Source organism: Mirounga leonina, unplaced genomic scaffold (genome assembly GCF_011800145.1).
Source record: "Mirounga leonina isolate KUSES-001 unplaced genomic scaffold, KU_Mleo_1.0 Mir_53, whole genome shotgun sequence".
Lineage (NCBI taxonomy): Eukaryota > Metazoa > Chordata > Mammalia > Carnivora > Phocidae > Mirounga > Mirounga leonina.
In genome coordinates, this window is record NW_023270807.1 from 66,668,681 (window position 1) to 66,689,698 (window position 21,018).

The window sequence follows — 21,018 nt, forward strand, 5'->3', positions numbered from 1 at the left end:
TCCAAGGGATGTACTTCCTACGAAAAGGGAACCCGAGATTATGGGAAGAGTGTAAAATGGAGCCAGTTTTGGGTCCTCGTGGTTTGATAACCATTTGTTAGTTTGGATGTGTTCAATTATAAAGAGCTGGAGAACAGTTATTCTGTTGAGAATACCGTATCTGGTTACTATGGGAAAGCTGATGTAAGTGGGAGTCCTGCTAGCACAGAACTTAGAAAAGACAGAGAAAAGTTTACCAATGACTGCCATGCAAGGGTAATAGAATCCCAATTCTGAGGGCCAGCCCCAGCCTCCCAAATAAAAAAGTCCTTCAAAGTGGGGTTCATCTCTACAGAACTTAGGGGAAATATGTGCAGAAACAGGATTTGTAGCTCTGTGATTCCGTATTTACCATCTCATTTTTAGAAACGAATCCCCCCGCAGTATTTGGAAGTCCTGATTTGGCAATGGAAGACCTATTTCTGGTATACAACCAGATGAGCTTTCTATGTTAAAATAAGAACTGCTTTCTATTGAAAAAATGGGCAATTTTAAAAAAGGAATAATGTAATTAATTATTGCTTTCCCTCTGGAAAGTCCTGGCTTCACCATTAATTGTATCTAAGTGAAAGTGTACACAGAAAATCTGCTAACAAACAAGGAGATTCTTGTAACTATAAAAGGATGAGAGCTGAATTTTTTCTAGACTACTTTTTTTTTTATCCTCAAGTTTTGGGTGAGGGAATTTGCGGCATCAATTAAAATGACCATATTAAAATTCAGAAAAGAGTAGGGTAAGATGTAACCAACAGAGGGAGATAATTAATAATCACACTGCCGTATTTCATATTTTATTCAACTTTAATATGGTTTCCATTAACTTTTTAAAACAAAATGATTTCCAGTTTAGAAAACAATGCACTGACCACATAATTCCTTTTTCATTTTATACAGTTATACAAATATTCTAAATACACATTTTGTGTTCAAGATGATGGCAAATAAGATTAACTGTACAGTACATAAGGAAAGAAAATATTTTAAGCATATTTAGAAGCAATAGAAATGTCTATACAAAACAAGCAAAAATGGAATAAAATTTATTTTTAAAGTATTGCAACAGGCCCACAGGTTTGTAACAAAAATGTCTTTGCACAGTTCCTCACAATGCCCCAGGAATAGCTAAAGCAAGACAGCGGTTTTAGAAAATAACGTTTCAAAATGCTACACATGGTACTATTGTTTGCACAGTTCGATCAAAATAACAACTCTACTCTGAGTCAAGCAAAACCTAGAGGAAATATACCTAACAACTTGAAAATCATTTGTATAAAATTCATTGCACATTATTTTACTCAGTTGTTTGAAAAGTAAAAAAGTGTATTTACAAAATATTTCGCAGTCAAAATTATAAAGTGAATGAGTATCTCTAAGTAACACGTCTTGATACAGACAGTTCAAGGGAAACACACGAATGGTTTTTTTTTTTTTTTTTTTTTTAAAGAGGTTTTCAGTGCTCCTTCCACAGGGAAGTAAGTATCATCTACTCAAATGGATTTACAAGATGTTACACATACTGGAGCAAATTCAACACATACGTTATAAAAGGATGAAGAATTTGTACATTGTAAGAAGTGAGCTATTCAGAGATCAACAAGTACAATTTTTAATTCAGTTAGCATAAAGCCTTCAGTCTTCAGATAAGAGACAGTGAACATACTTGACTCGATGAAAGTTGAGAAAGCACCATGCACAACAGTTTAGTGGTAAACACTGAAAAAAAAATAGCACCTGGAATTCTGTGATATTGACAATTTAAAACTGGTCTAGTAATTGCCGCAGATATGGTGCCTTGGATAATTCTCTATTTACTCGGGAGAGTTTGAAAAGTACTGGGCAGTTCAGAGAAACACACGGGATATGTCGATCAAAGCACCCTGTACAGTTCTTGCATATCTGAAAGTATAAGAGGAATACATAAAACAATAGGAAAGTCCCTATGTATATGTGTTAACAACAAACTTGTATAATCCCTCCTCTCTGACCCACCATAGATTACTGGCAGACATATGAGACTTCATACATTACAGAAAGTTTCACTAATTTTCATCTCTGAAGCCTAGCCTACCCTAATGGATATTACAGGTTACCCGTGAACAACACAGATTTGAACTGCACAGGTCCACTTCTATATGGATTTTTTTCCCCAATAAACTCACAGTACACTACTATAAATGTTACAAAATTCTTACAAGGAAGCTCAAGTTTTTCTCTAATTTATGATTTTTGTTCTCTAGCTTACTTTAAGGATACAGTATATAATCCATGTAACATACCAAATAGGTGTTAATCAACTGTTATCAGTAAGGCTTCCAGTCAACAGTAGGCTATTAGTAATTAAGTTTTTGGACAGTCAAAATTCCTATGTGGGTTTTTGACTGGGGGGGGGGTAGTTACCCCAACCCCTATGTTGTTCAGGGTCAATGGTATATTAAGATCCACGAATAAGCGACCCAATTACCATTAAAGACTGTCTTTTAAATGAGCTATAAACACTATTTTTTTCAAATTACTCAGATTTATCTTTTTAGGTGCCAATAATAAAAAAGTGATCCATTTTCTTATTCCAGAAGAGAAAGTGCCAGTACGGAAAAAACCCCAAAAGATATTAATTAGAAAGTAGTAGTCTAGACCAGTTCTCATACCTTGCTATACATGAACTTAAAATTAAAAGTGTACTGACACCCGAGCCCCATCCCAGACCAATGAATCAGAATCTCCAGGCAAAAGAGCCTAAGGATGTGTACTTTTTAGGGCCCCCAGGTGATTCTGATGTTTAATAAGATTTGACCGAAAGAAAAGTAATAAGGCAATTTTTAACAGAGGAGAAGCATTTATGTCTTAATGATCAGATTTTTAACAAAGTCTCAGGTCACATATATGTTAAAAAGATTATAAAACATGAAAAACATTAAAAAAATTAAAAAAGGTATTAAATGTGGACCCAAGGATCAAGCAAATACAGACTGGATTTTTTATTTGAATACTGTATCCAAGTGATTTACAAAATGGATACCAAACAGCTGCCTCTACTCTAGATGATCTTCTAAGAGAAATCAAACTGCTTTAGTTAATTCTCAGATCTGTATCTCAAAGAGCTTCTGTTTTAGAGATGTCTCAACATTTTTGTTCTTTGCCCCAGTATCTTCCAGTCAACTGAAGGGCACGTTTTCCTGAGCAGACTGGTTACTGTATTCAGAATTATAATACTGTCCAAGCAAACTGCTGAGAAACTGTGTACTTACTCAGCGTGCTCTCGGAAGACTATGCTGTTCACCAAGGAGCCTCTGCCAGGAGGCTCCCATCTCTTCCCAAATACAGAGCTTCTGTATTACAGCTATGTGTCAGGTGCTGGGCAAACTGATCAATATTTATGCAGTCTATGTGCCTGATAAGCCAGGATGGAATTATTTGCCTCTTTAAATTTAACTCAGTTTTTAGTTTCAAGATCCATTACTGGTGATTTAAACCCTGGAGCACTATAGCTCAATTCAGCTTATGTTTAAAACTTGAAACACTACAACCTGGATACTTACTTTTTAGCTCATAAGGAGGCAGACATTCAAAAAAAAAAAAAAGTCTGCTTTAGTCTTTCTTTTTGCTATCCTTTGAAAATTTTTGAAAAAATAAGAAAGCTGATCAGTTGCTTATTTCATTTTCACTCTTTCATGTTTATTATTAAAAGTGTTTATTTAAGGTGGGGCGCCTGGGTGGCTCAGTTGGTTAAGCGACTGCCTTCGGCTCAGGTCATGATCCTGGAGTCCCGGGATCGAGTCCCACATCGGGCTCCCTGCTCGGCAGGGAGTCTGCTTCTCCCTCTGACCCTCCTCCCTCTCATGTTCTCTCTCATTCTCTCTCTCGCAAATAAATAAAATCTTTAAAAAAAGTGTTTAAGGTAATGAATTTTTCTGAGATCAGATCTGCTATGGCTGTCTAGAATCTTGTGTGTAGTGTTTAAGAGAAAGTTAAAATTTCCAAGTGGAATGATCATTTTGTTTTCTGAGTTTATAATGAATTACTAGCTTTATAGCATTGTATTGATAAAATGTCTAATATTTCTAACTTCTTGAAATATATTAAGGCTTTTTAAAAAAAAGATATTATTTATTTGAGAGAGAGAGAGCACGAGCAGGGTGAGGGGCAGAGGGAGAAGCAGACACCCCATTGAGCTGGGAGCCCGATGTGGGGCTCGATCCCAGGACCCTGGGATCATGACCTGAGCCGAAGGCAGATGCTTAACTGACTGAGCCACCCAGGTGCTCCTTTTTAAAGCTTTCCTTACGGACTAACATAGGGTCGATTTTTTTTGATATTTGTTGTAACGCGTGAAAAGTGTATTCTATAATATCGGGTTTCAGAGTTTGATATATAATCATAAGGTCTACCATATGTTGTTTACATCTTCTCTAACTACTTTTTTGATCACTTGATTGTTCTTGGGCGGAGAAGCATGAAAATCTATTACTAATATTTGTTTCTGATTATATCTCCTATAATTTCTGCTTTATGAAAATTCCTACTGATTACTTAGTACACAGGGGACACACATTTTAATTCTCTTAAAAAATGCTTTAAAGTTTAAAATATCTTTTGAAAGATGATGAACCATCCTTATTTATAAACAGCATCCCTTCTTTTAAACTATTTCTATATGAAATAAGAACTAATCTTGACCGAGGGTTCTAGTTAAATAGATGGCACCGACTAGTGCGGTGTATGTTACTGAGGGCAGAAGACAGGAAGGTCCGGGGAAGAGACCAATCACAGCCTTTGACTTCAGTGTAGCTCTGGAGGTCCTGCTCACATTTGCGCCTTGTAATAGAAGCCAACAAGAGAATTTTCTATGAGGGTTGGTTGCTATCACCAGGGCAGCAACCTATAAAACAGAAGCTGGGAACATCCAGTGGACTTCAGTGGTTGCACCAACTAGAACCTTAAACTAATACAAAGTGGCTAAAAGTTGTTTGGTAATCACGCCAGTGACATACTGCTGTGCCTTCAGCAGGAAGCTGTTCATTCATTCAGATTTTTACAGACTACCCCCACGGGCTGGACTCTGCTCAGGCCCAGCCGTCTCAGCAGTGAGAGAGGGGCAGGGTCTCTATCCTCATTGGGCTCCTAGCTTTCTAGTGGGGGAAGACAGACCTACACCTCATCACAGTAAAGCAGAACAGGTTATGGCAGGAGCCCACTGCAGGGAAGGCTTCACCGGGTCTAGGGGTTCAAGCTGATTCCTTGTAGATGATGATTAATGGCGGTAGAGGAAAGTATTCCAGACAGAAGGAACAGGATTTCTAAAGGCCAGAACAGGGGAGAAATTAAAGTGCATTCATGGACCTAAAAGTGCAGCATTCATGGACCTAAAAGTGCAGTATGGCATGCATGGAGGGTCGAGTGTAATAGGGACAAGGGTAAGCAATGCTGATAGAGAGGTAGCAGGAAGGTGCCAGAACGGAGACAGACTTATAAAGCACACCTAAGAAGTTTGAATTTTATCAGAGAGAAAGAGAAAGCACCAGACTTGTACTTTTAAAATATAATTCTAGCTTGTGTTAAGAATGGAGTCAGTAGCGCCTGGGTGGCTCAGTCGGTTAAGCCTCCAACTCTTGATTTCGGCTCAGGTCATGATCTCAGGGTCGTGAGCTGGAGCCCAGTGTTAGGCTCTGTGCTCAGCAGGGAGTCTGCTGCTCTCCTCCTCCCTCTCCCTGTGCCCCCTTACCCCGCTCACACATGCACACTCTCTCTCTCTCAAATAAATCAATCTTAAAAAAAAAAAAATGGAAACAATGGCAGGTAGGAGGTTGTCGCAGGAGTTTAGGGGAGAGAGAATGGATGATAACAGAAGGGAAGGAGAAAAGTGAGGGTGCTTAAGAACTACTTAGAGGGTGGAAGGGGAGAGGGAAGAATCAGCTTATTTCAACAAGCTGGGCTTTCTGTGGTTGCATCAAAATAATCCTACCTTTACGATTCCACCATCCTTAATGAGATCTGTTTAATGGATTCTGGATGACTGGCCGTGCTCTCTAAAACTTAAGAATTTCCTGCCAGTACTAACTGCAGCAGTTAGAATGGTGCAGAGGAAATAGTCTGTGCTTTACCAACCCTTAATCAATCTTTATATAATATTCAAATTCTTAAGAGCCTTCTCTCTCCCTGTTCACCTTTGTGGCAGCTAAGTTTTACTGAGATTGTGGACTGACACTCTGTCTTGATTCAGTAGCTTCTTTACCTTGAGAACAAGGTGCAGAGCCTGGCCTTCACATACTGGTTTGGACTACTTTAGGACTGTGAGGAATGATTGTATAAGAGAATTTACAACACTGGAGCTAGAGGGGCTTATAAAAGAGCATTCTGATAAAACAGGCCAAAGGACAAGGCCAATATTATGATGTCCAGACTAGAATCCTGATGTCTTTATTATCAGCATGATTCATTTTCCACTAACTCACACTACCTACCTCTTAATTATTTGGTTTTCAAACATTTCAATAACTTTATATATTGCTTTTCTAAAACAAGACAAAACAAACTCCACTCCAAAATTGTTTTCTCTAGCCTGAAAGCTAAAAATACAAAATATGATGGTATAAGATATAATCATTCCTTTAAGAAATACACTTTGTTTTTAAAAAATGTGCTAGATAATTTTTCTTCAGATTTCATTTTCCAACTTATTTCAAGAGATTTCTGTTATTTCTGCTAGAATTCCCACATCTGAAAAATCATCTCTGCATGTCTGTATTCCAGCCAGCTGCTTATTAGCAGCTATTTATCAGCTGCTTATTAGCAATGTAACATAGGGCAAATTACTTAACCCCTCTGTGACAGTTTACTCATTTGTGACAGTTCTCTGGCACAGATTAAGACTCAATCATGTTAACTATTTTCTATCTGGACTCTCAGAACTGTGAGCCTTCCAAGTTTATTAGCAATTCTCTGACAATCAGATTTTTATGAGAATGGTATATAGATATGGTAGAGAAATTGGTACTTCCTTTTAAAAAAATACTATTATAAAAGAAATTGGGTAGAAGAACATTGTAGTTCTAAGTTTTAATAAACACAATACACTATTCCATAAAAACAAAAAGTAAGTTATGAAACAATCAACTAAACTAAAAGGCAACCTATGGAAGAAGATATTTGCAAACGACATATCTGATAAAGGGTTAGTATCCAAAACAAGCCATCTGGTAATAATTTAGTTCAATTATGATATTTTTGATATTTTAAAAGTTTATTAACTTAGAATCTTTATTCCACTTCTCTCAGTTTTATATCCCAAACTATATCTCAAGTATTGATGACATTTCCCTAAAGAATCAGATTGTTTGGGGCTCTGGGTCTATCTAACAAGGTCATACCTTTACAAGTTGCTCCTTTTTACGTTCCAACTCTCGAATTTCTTGGTTGAGGATGACTGCAACATGCTGAGGTTGGCTCCGACATTTACTACAGATGCCATGCTGCGTCAGGTCATCACACACAGGACAGTGTAAAGTAGTGAAATATTGTGAAATAGTGCCTTTTCGCCCTTCAGGTTCACTTCGAGAGGAGTTGGTGGCTTTCTGGATCTATAAAAACATCAATTCAGAAATAAGTCTCAGGGAGGTGGGCTGAGAGATGAGTGAAATGGGTGATGTGGATTAAAGAGTACATTTATGTACATCATGATGAGCGCTGAGTAATGGATAGAACTGCTTAATCACTATTCTGTACACCTGAAACTAAACGAACACTGTATGTTAACTATACTGGAATTAAAGTAAAAAACTTAAAAAAAAAAAAAGTCTGATCCAGCTTCACAGCAGAGCTGCTGTCCTGCTAATTACAGGTTTACGAAGGCATTATTTCATTCTAACACATAGTGAGTAGCTACTGTATGTCAGGGACTGTTCTAGATAATGGGGCTACAGAAATGAACAAAATCCTTCCTTTCACAGAACTTACATGTTAATATCATCATATATATATAGATAAATATATACACACACATATATACATATATATACACACACACATACATATATAATTTTTCTTTTTTTCCCTTTTCTTTTGGGGAAAAAAAATGGTCTCCTGTCACTCAGTTTTTTGGTTGAGATACATAGATGTATCATACAGGACACTGGAGATTAGAGAGGACAGTGGAAGAAATCCAGGATGAGAGTGGATACTGTTTAAGGCTACACAACTGGGCCAGGGAAACAAGGCAAGTAGAAGGTTAAAAATAACTTGTTAGGCAGTAGGGTGCAAAATTCAAGCAAGAGTAAACCTGGAACATTCCAAATGTAATTAGATATATTTCACCTAAGCATTCTTCATTGAAAGTTAATACTGGTTTCAGAGATCTGTCTTCTGGTACTCTTTTGACACTGAAATAACATCATGTTGTTATTATACCCTTGGTCTCCTCCTGGTATCTTTTAATCACTATTCATCAAAGTTATTATTAGGTTAGCCTCTTTTTTTTTTTTTTTAAGATTTTATTTATTTGACAGAGAGAGACACAGCGAGAGAGGGAACACAAGCAGGGGGAGTGGGAGAGGGAGAAGCAGGCTCCCTGCCGAGCAGGGAGCCCGATATGGGACTCGATCCCAGGACCCTGGGATCATGACCTGAGCCGAAGGCAGTCGCTCAACCAACTGAGCCACCCAGGTGCCCTTAGGTTAGCCTCTTAAAAATGCCATTGATTTAGCATTCTTGCTAATGAACTGAAAGTCATCCGAGCCTCTGGTGCAAAGCTGGGACGCAGCACGACAGACGGCGGCCAGCACAGCTTCAACCTCCGTTTCCTAGCTTATTCTTTTCCTTGAGGCCATACGTGCTTGTTGAGAAATCAAAAGTAATTTGAGGATCAACTTTTACTAGTTTGCCTGAATACCATCAGTCTTTCATAGCCTGAGACAATAGCAGATGACTGAGCAGATCCAATTCCGAACAGTAGATAAAAACTGCTCCTCTCTGAGACTCACGTCTCCCAGATGATTATCTGATCACAGACTGCTCCTTCAGGCTGCCAGTGCGTTAACTATCAGTTCAAGCAAAACTCCCTTGGCCAAGATTCCAAGTTCGAGGTTTCGCGTGCGTGCGTGCGTGCGTGCGTGTGTGTGTGTTTTTTTTTTTTTTTTTAAAGATTTTATTTGACAGAGAGAGACACAGTGAGAGAGGGAACAGAAGCAGGGGGAGAGGGAGAGGGAGAAGCAGGCTTCCCACTGAGCAGGGAGCCCGATGCAGGGCTCTATCCCACTGGGATCATGACCCAAGCTGAAGGCAGATGCTTAACGACTGAGCCACCCAGGTGCCCCTAGCATAATGTTCTTTTAACATTAGTCTTTAGTCTGATTTCTTCAGCACTATGTCTAGATACTACATACTATATATATTTCTTAAACACACATTTTGAAGGAATTTTTGCTCTCCTTCATTTCTTTTTATTAGCTGGTTTATTATGGCTTATTTTTTAGTTAAGTGTTTATCACTGAAATAGTGCAGAATTTATTTTAATATTCTATAATTTGGCCAATGTGACAGAAGCTGGGAAGGTGTTTGCAGAAAACTTAAAAGTTTGTTTTAGGAAACCAGAAGACTGTGGCACCTTTGCCAGTTTAGGATAACAGAGCATCTGTGTTGCCTCTCATAGCACATAAATAAAATCTTTAGTTCTACTGGAAATTGCAAGTGAATTCTCTCTACAGTCATAGCATAGGTATACTATTTGGTAGGCTTACCCTTGGTAATTCATGATACCAGTTGAAGACATCAATACCAATAAGTGAGAAGATTCTTGCCAGAGGTGGCAGGATTTGCTTGGTGATATAGTAAGTGGCATTCAGTCTCAGAGTCGGGTCCTGCAGCACTTCCGCTGGGCGCCTCACCAGCTGGATAAGTGGTACTCCGGGGGTCCCATAAATGATGACGTACGGCACTCGCTCTCCAACTCGAGGCTCAGAGCGCCGATCATAAGTAAGCATTTTCCTATTTAAATCCACATAAATATTCATTCAAAAACTGTTATGGAGGCATCTTACCAGAAAATTAAATGAGAATTAAACAATTATGAAACCATGAGAATACAAGTGGTACCTCTATGTTACAGTTACAACTTTTTTTTTTTAAGATTTTAAAATTTATCATTAGGGAAAGAGAGAGAGATTGAGAGAGAGAGAGAGAGAGCATGAGCCAGGGGAGAGGCAGAGGGAGAAGCCGACTCCTGGCTGAGCCAGGAGCCCGATGTGGGGCTCGATCCCAAGACTTGGAGATCACGACCTAAGCTGAAGGCAGATGCCCAAACATCTGAGCCACCCAGGTGCCCCAGAGTTACAACTTTTGAGAGCTATATACACTGGACTTAATGAGCACCAAGCAGACATAATGTAACAGTTTAAAACTTACTCTATAGGGGCACCTGAGTGGGGCTCAGTTGGTTAAGAGTGTGCCTTCGGCTCAGGTCATGATCTCAAGGTCCTGGGATTGAGCCCCGCCTCGGGCTCCCTGCTCAGTGGGGAACCTGCTTCTCCCTCTGCCCTTCCTCACCCTACTGCTCGTGCTCTCTCTTTCTCAAATAAAATCTTAAAAAAAAACAAACAACAACTTACACTGTAAATCATTGCTAACTGAAAAACAACATGAGTTGCCAGATATCAACTAGCTTAAAATGTTTTCTATCTCCAAAGAGTAAGAACTATCATAAATCTAACAGTGAAAGAGAAGAGAAAATTTAGCTGGTTAGATGATTGGATTTTAGAATGATACCATTTGGTATCATTCTAAAGTGCTTTGGTAGACCCATATTAAGGACTACCTAGTGATTTTGATGTGGAAAAACAACAATTCAAGCTCTGTACCAGATTATAATTTCACTGAATGTAGTAGTTTCTCAAGGGAAGCCCAAAAGAGGAGTTCCTTCTTCCTCTTCAGAGCTTACAAAGTATGGGAGAGCATCTATTTACCTTTAGTGAGGCTTCATCTGGGCAGGTGAAGAAACTGCCTGTGGACTAGCTGTCTTCATCTATGCCAAACCACTCAGAATCCCAGGACTACACTTGCTGATACTGAGAGTTCTGCTGTGCTGTGCATCATTACCTTGTAAGCTCCAGGGCTGGCACACAAGCTCCAGGTTTATAAGAGGAACTTCCTCTGTATTCCTTGGCAAAGATAAAATCTTGGATGCTGGCTTTTCCTTCCAGAAGCTTCATACATTGTCGCTGAACATACTGTTTAATTAAACTTATATCTCTTGTTTCAAATAGCAGCTTTAGAGAACGCTCAAGTATCTTAAAAAAAAAAAAAGGATATGTTTATAAAAATATCCCCTAGTACATTTCATCTTTGTTATATTTTCAGTTATGTAACTACTGGGTAATTTGCCATTTACCTAAACAATCTACTCTATAGTAACTGGATAGTAAAAATGATTAAAAATTGAAAAATATTTTGGAGATCTTATATAGCTTGCTATTTCTAAAAACAGAGTATCAGGTAGTTTGAGGAAAATCATACCAAATAACATGCAAATAAAACATTTGCTATGTAATGAGTAACATGAAATACTTAAGCACAAAAAGCCAGACATGATTTCATGTATTTTTTTTTTTTTTTTTTTTATTTGAGAGAGAGAGAATGAGAGACAGAGAGCATGAGAGGGAGGAGGGTCAGAGGGAAAAGCAGACTCCCTGCCGAGCAGGGAGCCTGATGTGGGACTCGATCCCGGGACTCCAGGATCATGACCTGAGCCGAAGGCAGTCGCTTAACCAACTGAGCCACCCAGGCACCCCCGTGTATTGTTTTTTATTTGCCTGTTATAGACTCAGGTGGACAGACAGAAGTTTGTCATATCACCAAGCAGTGAAATAAAAATCAGTCTTTTGCTTTTTCATAGTGTCAACAAATATATATTAATTGTGATGGAATTTTCTATGCTGGAAATATTTCTGATATGCAGTGGATTTATGTAGTGGATTGAATTTAAATTAGTTCTAGGTTAAAGTTCTGTATCTTATTATGAATCCTGGAACCAATGCATATTTACTCACTTAGTTTGCTAATTTGGCTTAAGTACAATTCTACCCTTGGAGAAAGAATGCATTGGATGATATCTCTTCAGAAACTAGTATTAAATAATATCTCAAATTCATATAACGTTATATATATAGCATAATATACTGACTGACATTGACAACAATCTATTGTGCTTTTTATGCTCTTATAAAAATCAGTGGGTAGAATACGATCCAGCAATTGCACTACTGGGTATTTACCCCAAAGATACAAATGTAGGGATCCGAAGGGGTACGTGCACCCCGATGTTTATAGCAGCAATGTCCACAATGTCCAGGCAAACTGTGGAAAGAGCCAAGATGTCCATCGACAGATGAATGGATAAAGAAGATGTGGTATATATATACAATGGAATATTATGCAGCCATCAAAAGGAATGAGATCTTGCCATTTGCAATGACGTGGATGGAACTGGAGGGTATTACGCTGAGCGAAATAAGTCAAAAAGAGAAAGACATGTATCATATGACCTCACTGATATGAGGAATTCTTAATCTCAGGAAACAAACTGAGGGTTGCTGGATGGGGGGTGGGGTGGGAAGGATGGGGTGACTGGGTGATAAGACACTGGGGAGGGTATGTGCTCTGGTAAGCATTGTGAATTGTGCAAAACTGTTGAATCTTAGATCTGTACCTCTGAAACAAATAATGCAATATATGTTAAGAAAAAAAAAAAAAAAGAAGATAGCCGGAGGGGAAGAATGAAGAGGGGGAGATGAGCCATGAGAGACGATGGACTCTGAAAAACAAACTGAGGGTTCTAGAGGGGGGAGGGGGTGGGAGGATGGGTTAGCCTGGTGATGGGTATTAAAGAGGGCACGTTCTGCATGGAGCACTGGGTGTTATGCACAATGAATCATGGAACACTACATCTAAAACTAATGATGTAATGTACAGTGATTAACATAACAATAAAAAAATAAAAAAAAAAATCAGTGGGTAGAGTACTGTTCCATTTATACTACTTATATTTGGTTTGTTACAGAAGGAGTCTGGGCCTGAGTAAAGAAAAAATAGAAAATACTATGGTTAAAATTACTGTGGTTGAGAAATTTAGGTAATTTATGGTACCACTGTTCAGAAATCTAACTTGTATGTAATCATTCAAGTAAATAAAATTTCAGTTTATCTAGAATGGACTACTTATAAAATTATTCTACTTATAAAATTATTCTTTTGCTAGTTTCTTTATCCTGCTCCCTAGGTTTTGGGTGTTGTCATATGATAACATATTATCATCTCCAGGTGATAGGCAGGAAATTCTTACCAAGTTATGTGTTTTTTTTAGCAATTGTGATAAAAGGTAAGGTGTGGGAAGAAGTCAGAAACTAAGGACTAAAATCAAGTTGTTTTCATTAGAAATGAAATTCTCAAAAATCATATTGTTCCTCCACTGATAGTTATACATAGTCACAGAGGCTAGGAGGGCCAGTGTGATGTGTGCTTAAGGATTTTCACCAGATTCTTTAGCGACTTACTTTTTTTTTTTAATTTTTTTTTAATTTTTAATTTTTAATTTTTTTTAAAGATTTTATTTATTTATTTGAGACAGAGAGAATGAGATACAGAGAGCATGAGAGGGAGGAGGGTCAGAGGGAGAAGCAGACTCCCTGCCGAGCAGGGAGCCCGATGCGGGACTCGATCCCGGGACTCCAGGATCATGACCTGAGCCGAAGGCAGTCGCTTAACCAACTGAGCCACCCAGGCGCCCTAGTGACTTACTTCTTAAAGATGAAAACAAGATAGGTAAAACTTACCTTAGAAACAGCAGGGCAGGAATCTCTTCTGACTGTTTCTATTCCTTTTGCATCAAATACCGGGTCCTTTTGTTCCAGTGTTTCATACATGTAACCCACATACCTCTTTTTTGTTTGTAAGACACAGGGCAAATATACCTGTAATGGATTAACAAAATGCCTCTCAATTACCATTCTCCCCTACCATGAATATCTTTTTATGTCTTTAACCAAATATTAATCACACATACACAAAATCTAAATATGGCTTAGCACCAATTAAATTCATGATACAACATTTAGAGGGGAAAGCACACAAAATGAGTTGTCTTTACTTCCTTACCACTCAACTCCTTTGTTTGCACTATCAAATTTTGCCCTTATTGTAGCTGACACTGCTCTCTCAAAAGTCGTCAATCATATCTATTTAAACAATTAAAAATTACTCTAACACCTACATATTTAAAAATTATAAGTACAAAATTAAAAGTTATAAGATAATATACTAGTCCTCCTGCCTCTACTTTCCCTGCCCTAGAGGCATCCTGTTATTGATTTCCTGTGTACCCTTCCAGAGATACTTATACACATAATGGTAGCTTACCATATATATCATTCTGTACTTTATTTCATTTATTAATGTATCTTGGAGAGCATTCCATCCTAGTACAGAAAGCTCAGTTTATTTTGTAGATACACAGTATTCCATTATGGGAGGGTATCACAATTTATGTAACTAGTTACCTACTACTGTGGGTCATTTAGGATGTTCCCAATCGGTGTTCCAGTGAACAACCTTGCATGGATTATTCTACTGGATAAATTACTAGATTAATGGTTGTGTGCCCTCCACCCCCTTTTAATGCTACCAAATTGGTCCTTTCCTCTGTCCCCAAGCTTTATCAATAATTGCACTAAATGTAAATGGTCTAAACATCCCAATTAAAAGGCAGAAGTAATCAGATTGGATCTGACCAAAAAGTAAGACACAGCAATAAACTACTAAAAGTACACTTCGAATGTAAGGACATAGGTTAAAAATAAAAAATGGAACAGGATACACATGCTAACACTAATCAAAACAAAGCTAGAGTGGTTATATTAATATCAGAAAAAGTAGGCTTCAAGACAAGAAATATTATCAAAGATAAAAATATAAATCTGTCAGGAAGATAAATAATCCTGAATGTGTATGGACCTAATAAGAAAACTTATAAATTATGTAATAAAAACTAGCAGAACAAAAAGGAAGAAATAGGCAAAACCATGATTATACTTGGAGACTTTAGCAACTCTCTCTTAGAAATTGACAGAAAATCATTAGGAATATAGAAGGCTTCAACACCACCACTATTAACATAACCTAAGTGACACTTACAGGACATTCCAAAAAGCAGAATACAGATAGCTTTTAAGGTCACATGGGAATATTCATTAAGATAGACCATATGCTGGACCAAAGGACAAATTTCAATAAACTTAAAAGCATTAAAATCATACAGAGTGCATTCTTTGACCACAATGGAATTAAATTAGAAATAATAACAAAAAGATTCCTGGAATATCCTTTAATATTTGGAACTTAACAATTCTAAATGACATTAGACATTAGGTCTTTATCATTGAAACAAATGAGTAATAATGAAAATACAAGATACCAAAATTAGAAGCTAAAATAGTATTTAGAGGGAAACAGAGATCTTAAAATACATTAAAAAATATTTGTTTAGTATCAGTGATTCAAACTTTTAAATTAAGAAGACAGGAAAAGAAAAGGAAACTAAACCCAAAGTAAGTATAAGGAAGGAAATAACAAAGTGTGGAAATTAATGAAATGGTTCTCCAAAAAGTTCAGTAAATGGATAAACCTCTAGCTAGATGATCAAGGCAAAAGAAAAAGAAAAAAACCCAAATTATCAATATCAAGGAGGGATGTCACTAAAGATCTTACAGAAATCAAAATCACAGGAAGTATAAATTCATGCCAATAAATCTGACAACCTAGGAGAAATGGACAAATTCCTTGACAACTGCAAGTTATCAAAACTGACATAAGAAAACCTGAATATTTCAATATATATTAAAGATGTTAAATTTGTAATTAAAAATCTATGACTTCCCTCCCTATCCCCCCAATAAAATGTCAGGACCAGAGAGCTTCACCGGTGAATTACATCAACATTTAAGAAAAAAAAAAATAACTGTACTAATCTTATATACATGGGAACATTTCCAACTCATTTTATGAAACTAGCCTTTTTTTTTTTGTCCCAAAGACAATACAAGAAAAAACTACAGATCAATATTCATCATGAACATTTACATCATAATCCCTAACTAATGTTTATTTTAAGAAGTTTTGCAGTTTTTGCTTTTATGTTAGGTCTATGATCTGTGTCAGGTAAATTTTCATGTCTGGTGTTATTTTCTAAACATGTCATGCTCTTCACTTTGCCAGATGGGTTGAGTGAGTGTCCACACTATATGTATACTTCTAGGATAGCACTCATTCTCACTGTTTTCTAGCTGTTCTCCCCATCTGTGCACCAATTAGAATGCTCACTCTTCAGGGTAGATACCATATCCTAGTCTTTTTTGAAATCTCTTCTAGCATAGTTCTTGCTCCGGTATAGTTACTTTTACCCTTTTCATACCTGTTCTCTTAATCAACCATTTCTAACTCCTACCCATCCTTCTTTCTCAATATCTCTTGAATTGTCCCTTTTTTATTTTCCCTAGTTCAGGCTACACAGGTTGCACCCTATCTTGAGATTCCCCTCTTCCCAATCCATCTTGTATACCACCATGAGGACAATCCTCCCCAAACAGCTCTGATCATGTCATGCTCATGTTTGATAAACTTTTCTGAATTAAGTTTAAACACTTTAGCTTGGCATTCAAGACACTCTGCAACCTGGTCTTAACTTTATTTTCTAGACTTCTCTCCCTGTACTCTATATTCCCATACTGTGCTTTTCTAACTCCATATCCTCCTACATACCATTTTCTTCTATGCAGAATGACTGCAGCCCCATGGCTGCCTATTGAAATTCTAACCATTTTCTGAGACACAGTGCAATATTACCTCCTACATGGAGTCTCCCCATACAGCCCAGGAGGAAATAATACCTCCTTTTATTTGTGCTCTTACAGTGTTTAGGGAGATTGCTCTCATGAGACTTTCTGTAAGTTTAAAATAAAAGGTTTCTAATCTTTCCTTTTAGGTTATTGGCTCTTAGAGAGTGCGACTGTGTCTTACGCTTCTTTGTATGCCACACCTCTCCTAGCTTAGTGTCTTTTATAGAACTAAATACATATTTGATATCTAAAGTAAAATGAAAATAGTCTAAGGTCCTTATGGCAGACTGCACTATCTAAAGAAATAATATCTGCCATCCCACATGGTCTTAACAGTTTGACTCTGACATTCTTCCCATTAAGAGATGGGAGTCTATGTTCTCTCTTAAATCTAGACAGGCTATGATGCTGTGTGACTTTGAGACAAGGTCATGAAAAGCAAAACTGCTTTTGTCTGTTTTTCTTTGGGATGTTCATTCCTGGAACTCAGACCCATCATGCTGTGAGGAAGAACACACGGTCCCAGGGAAAGACCAAGTGTAGGTGTTCCCGCTGACAGCCCTAGATGATGTTCCAAACAGCCGCCAGCATCAACCCCCGGACATTAGAGTGAGCAAGCTTTAGGTGATTTCAGCCATTAGGTATTGGTTGGATCACCTTCAGTTTTAAGGAGTTCCTCTTTATTGCTGAGTAATATTCCATTGTATGAATATGCCACATTTGCTAAGGACCTAAGCATTGTGGAGCAGAGACATGCCATCTCTGCTGCACCCTTTCTGAATTCCTGACCTATAAAATCTGTAAGCATTATTAATAAAAAGGGTGTTTCACACCATTAAATTTGGGGGTGGTCTGTTACACAGCAACAGTTAACTGGAACAACCTTTTTATTTCTTTATATAAAGACATTACTAAAAAATTGAGAAAACTGCACAAAACTAAGGGAAAATATTTTAAATTTAACACTTTGTAGACCCATATACTATTACTGATCCTGAAAATGTATTGTGCAAGTCCAAAATCTCTAGGAGGTATGTAAATTTTATATGTGATTACTAGTATTTTTTTTTTTATGTGATTACTAGTATTAATTACATTTCTCTTACCTTTTCAAACTTCAATTTCACTGGTTTAGGATTGGTAGCAGTTACAGCTTCAGCAATTTCCTGACCAATCTTAAAAGACTGCTCCTTAGTGGCTCCTTTCAGTAGCACAAATATACTAAGAAGATTAAAAATGAGGAAGTCATTGTAACAAAAAAATTTCATCAAGAGTAACTTTCCTGGCTAATACTCTAATACCAAAGAAAACATTTCCCCCCCCCTTACTCTGCCTTATTAAGTTGCTTCCTATCTAAGCTTTCTTGTTTTACCATACTTTCCTTGTATAGCTTATTACAGATCTTTAAGACACTTAATATTTCTAGTTTGGCTACACACAGACCAGCTTATCTGTCAGAACTGCCAAGGTCTTGGGTCATTCCTAGACAATAATGGCTTTATATGACACACAATTACATCAGTCATAAAATGTGATTATAAAGAAATGGAAAATTTACTTGTGATATGGGAGGAAATTTCCTTTCAGAACCACCTAACTTAAGACACACATATTTTGTAATATATGTTCACTGAAGAAGTGTTACAAAACATAAAGCACAAAGAAGAAAACAGCCACCTAATCTTACCATTCAGAAAAAAGGCACTACAAATCTTTCTGGGTATATCTGTAAATCTCTTCTCACTTGGGATCAAAGATCATTATTGCTAGATTCCATATAGTTGTACATCTTAACATTTCCCCACATTGTTTAGTTCTTTTACATTATTTTAACAGTTATACTGTATTTCAATGTATGGATATTATCATTTAACCAAACCTCCATCATTGAATATTTAGGTTATTTTAATTTTTTGCTAATATTTCATATATAATAATTTGTCACACCTCTGATTATATCCTTAGAACAAATTTCTATCAGTGAAATTTCTGGGTAAATGGTATACACTAAATATATATATATATATATTTTTAAAGATTTTATTTATTTATTCATAAGAGACAGAGAGAGAGAGGCAGAGGGAGAAGCAGGCTCCCCGCTGAGCAGGGAGCCCGATGTAGGACTCGATCCCAGGACCCTGGGATCATGACCCGAGCTGAAGGCAGATGCTTAACCATCTGAGCCACCCAGGTGCCCCACTAAAAATATTTTTTGAAAGATACTGTCAAATTTGAATTTCAGGAAGATATTTCTTTTTTTTAAAATATTGCTATTTTAAATTTATTTTATAAAAGGCTTTGTCATTTATATGTATACTTAAAAGGTATTCAAATAGTAAAATTAAGAGTTTACATTTATTAAGTTTTTTTTAGGTTTACAACAAAATTGACAGGAAGGTAGAGACCTCTAATGTACAATTCCAACAGCAGTATATGCAGGTCAAGAAGGAAAGATTTCTAATATAAATAAAAAACTGCAATACAAAAAAGACTAAAAAAACAAAAAAACAAAAGTATTGGGTATTTTTCTCTAACATAATCCAGTTAACTTTATAATATACAATCTGTGACCAAGAGAGTAGCTAATAAATATATTTAAATAAGAGAGATTATAAAGTTGATCTTCATGTATGATTTTTTGGTAAATTTTATTATTTATTCATTTTGAGAAAGAGAGAGAGCGAGCAGGGGAAAGGGCAGAGGGGGAGAGAATCTCAAGCAGACTCCATACTGAAGCACAGAGTCTGATGCAGGGCTCGACTCCATTACCCCAAGATCATGACCTGTGCTGTTTTCAAGAGTTGGACGCTTAACTGACTGACCACCCAGGCGCCCCTTCACTTATAATTTTATTTATTTTTTACCTTTTTAAAGATTTTATTTATTTATTTGATAGAGAGAGACATAGTGAGAGAGGGAACACAAGCAGGGGGAGCGGGAGAGGGAGAAGCAGGCTCCCCGCTGAGCAGGGAGCCCGATGCGGGTCTCTATCCCAGGACCCTGGGATCATGACCTGAGCCAAAGGCAGACGCTTAACGACTGAGCCACCCAGGCGCCCCTATAATTTTAATGGAAAGATATTAAATAGTAATGGACAATATCTTGAAACATTATCTTAAGATTCTTGTTCCTAGTCTTGGGGCCACATAAACCAATCTCGTATTTCTTAAATGTTTTTTATATTGCACTTTAAATCTCATTTGGATGGTTTCTTTGGAAAAGCTTTCTCTGCCAATACTGGAGACAATACCTAGAGTCTGATATGAAAAGCTTAAGAAAATGAGTATTTATTCAGTATTACTTAAGGTCTTTAAAAATGGTCTCAATCTAAATTAATTTTAAAGGCTATACTTTGAACCAGCTTTCTATAATTTTGTTGTTGTTGTTGTTAGGCCCATCTGATGCTTATTACACCAATATAGCTTTATTTTTAAAATAGCTTTTAAAATTTCCTTTTGAAAGATTATTTTCAAAAGCAACTTTACGGAGGTATAATTTGCATATAACAAGATGAATACGTCTTAAGTGTACAGTTCCATGAATGCCGACAAATGCATAGATTTGTTATGGGCTGAACTGTTTCCCCCTAAAATTCATATGTTGAAGTCCTAACCCCAGTATACTTGGAGATAGGACCTTTAAAGAGGTGATTAAGTTAAAAAGAGGCCCTAAGTTAGGTGGTGAGGATGAGCCTAATGTTACTGGTGTCCTTATAAAAAGAGAATATTTGAATATACAAAGGAACACCAGGGATGCACATGAACAAAGGAAAGGTTATGTGAGGACACAGACAGAAGGTGACCACCTATAAGCCTAACAGAGAGGCTCCAAGTGAAATCATATCCGCCGACACTTATCTTGGACTTCGAGCCTCCGGAACTGTGAGAAAATAAATTTCTGTTGTTTAAGCCACTAAATCTATGATATCTTAGAAAACTAAGGACATTTTCATCCCCCAAAAGACCCATGTACTCCTTTGTAATAATTTTCCACTCCTAGCCCTAGGCAACACAAGACCTGCTTTCAATTAGTACAGATTAGGTTTTTTTTTTTTCAAGAATTTTATATAAATGGAACTATATAGTATGTACTCTCTTATGTCTGGCTT

General features: G+C 37.1%; 1 protein-coding gene across 4 annotated transcripts in view; it reads right to left on the reverse strand.

The window, feature by feature from the left end:
* Positions 1-821: 821 nt before the first annotated feature.
* Positions 822-21,018, reverse strand: part of REV3L (REV3 like, DNA directed polymerase zeta catalytic subunit) — a 181,663-nt gene continuing 161,466 nt past the window's right edge. For all 4 annotated transcript variants that reach the window (XM_034991840.1, XM_034991838.1, XM_034991839.1 and 1 more), the window contains exons 27-32: positions 18,017-18,131; positions 13,854-13,991; positions 11,122-11,312; positions 9,768-10,014; positions 7,404-7,613; positions 822-1,935 (exon numbers count right to left, since the gene is read on the reverse strand). In XM_034991840.1, the coding sequence (XP_034847731.1) occupies positions 1,795-1,935; positions 7,404-7,613; positions 9,768-10,014; positions 11,122-11,312; positions 13,854-13,991; positions 18,017-18,131 (1,042 nt within the window). In that variant the 3' untranslated portion in view covers positions 822-1,794. The remainder of the gene's footprint in view (positions 1,936-7,403; positions 7,614-9,767; positions 10,015-11,121; positions 11,313-13,853; positions 13,992-18,016; positions 18,132-21,018) is intronic.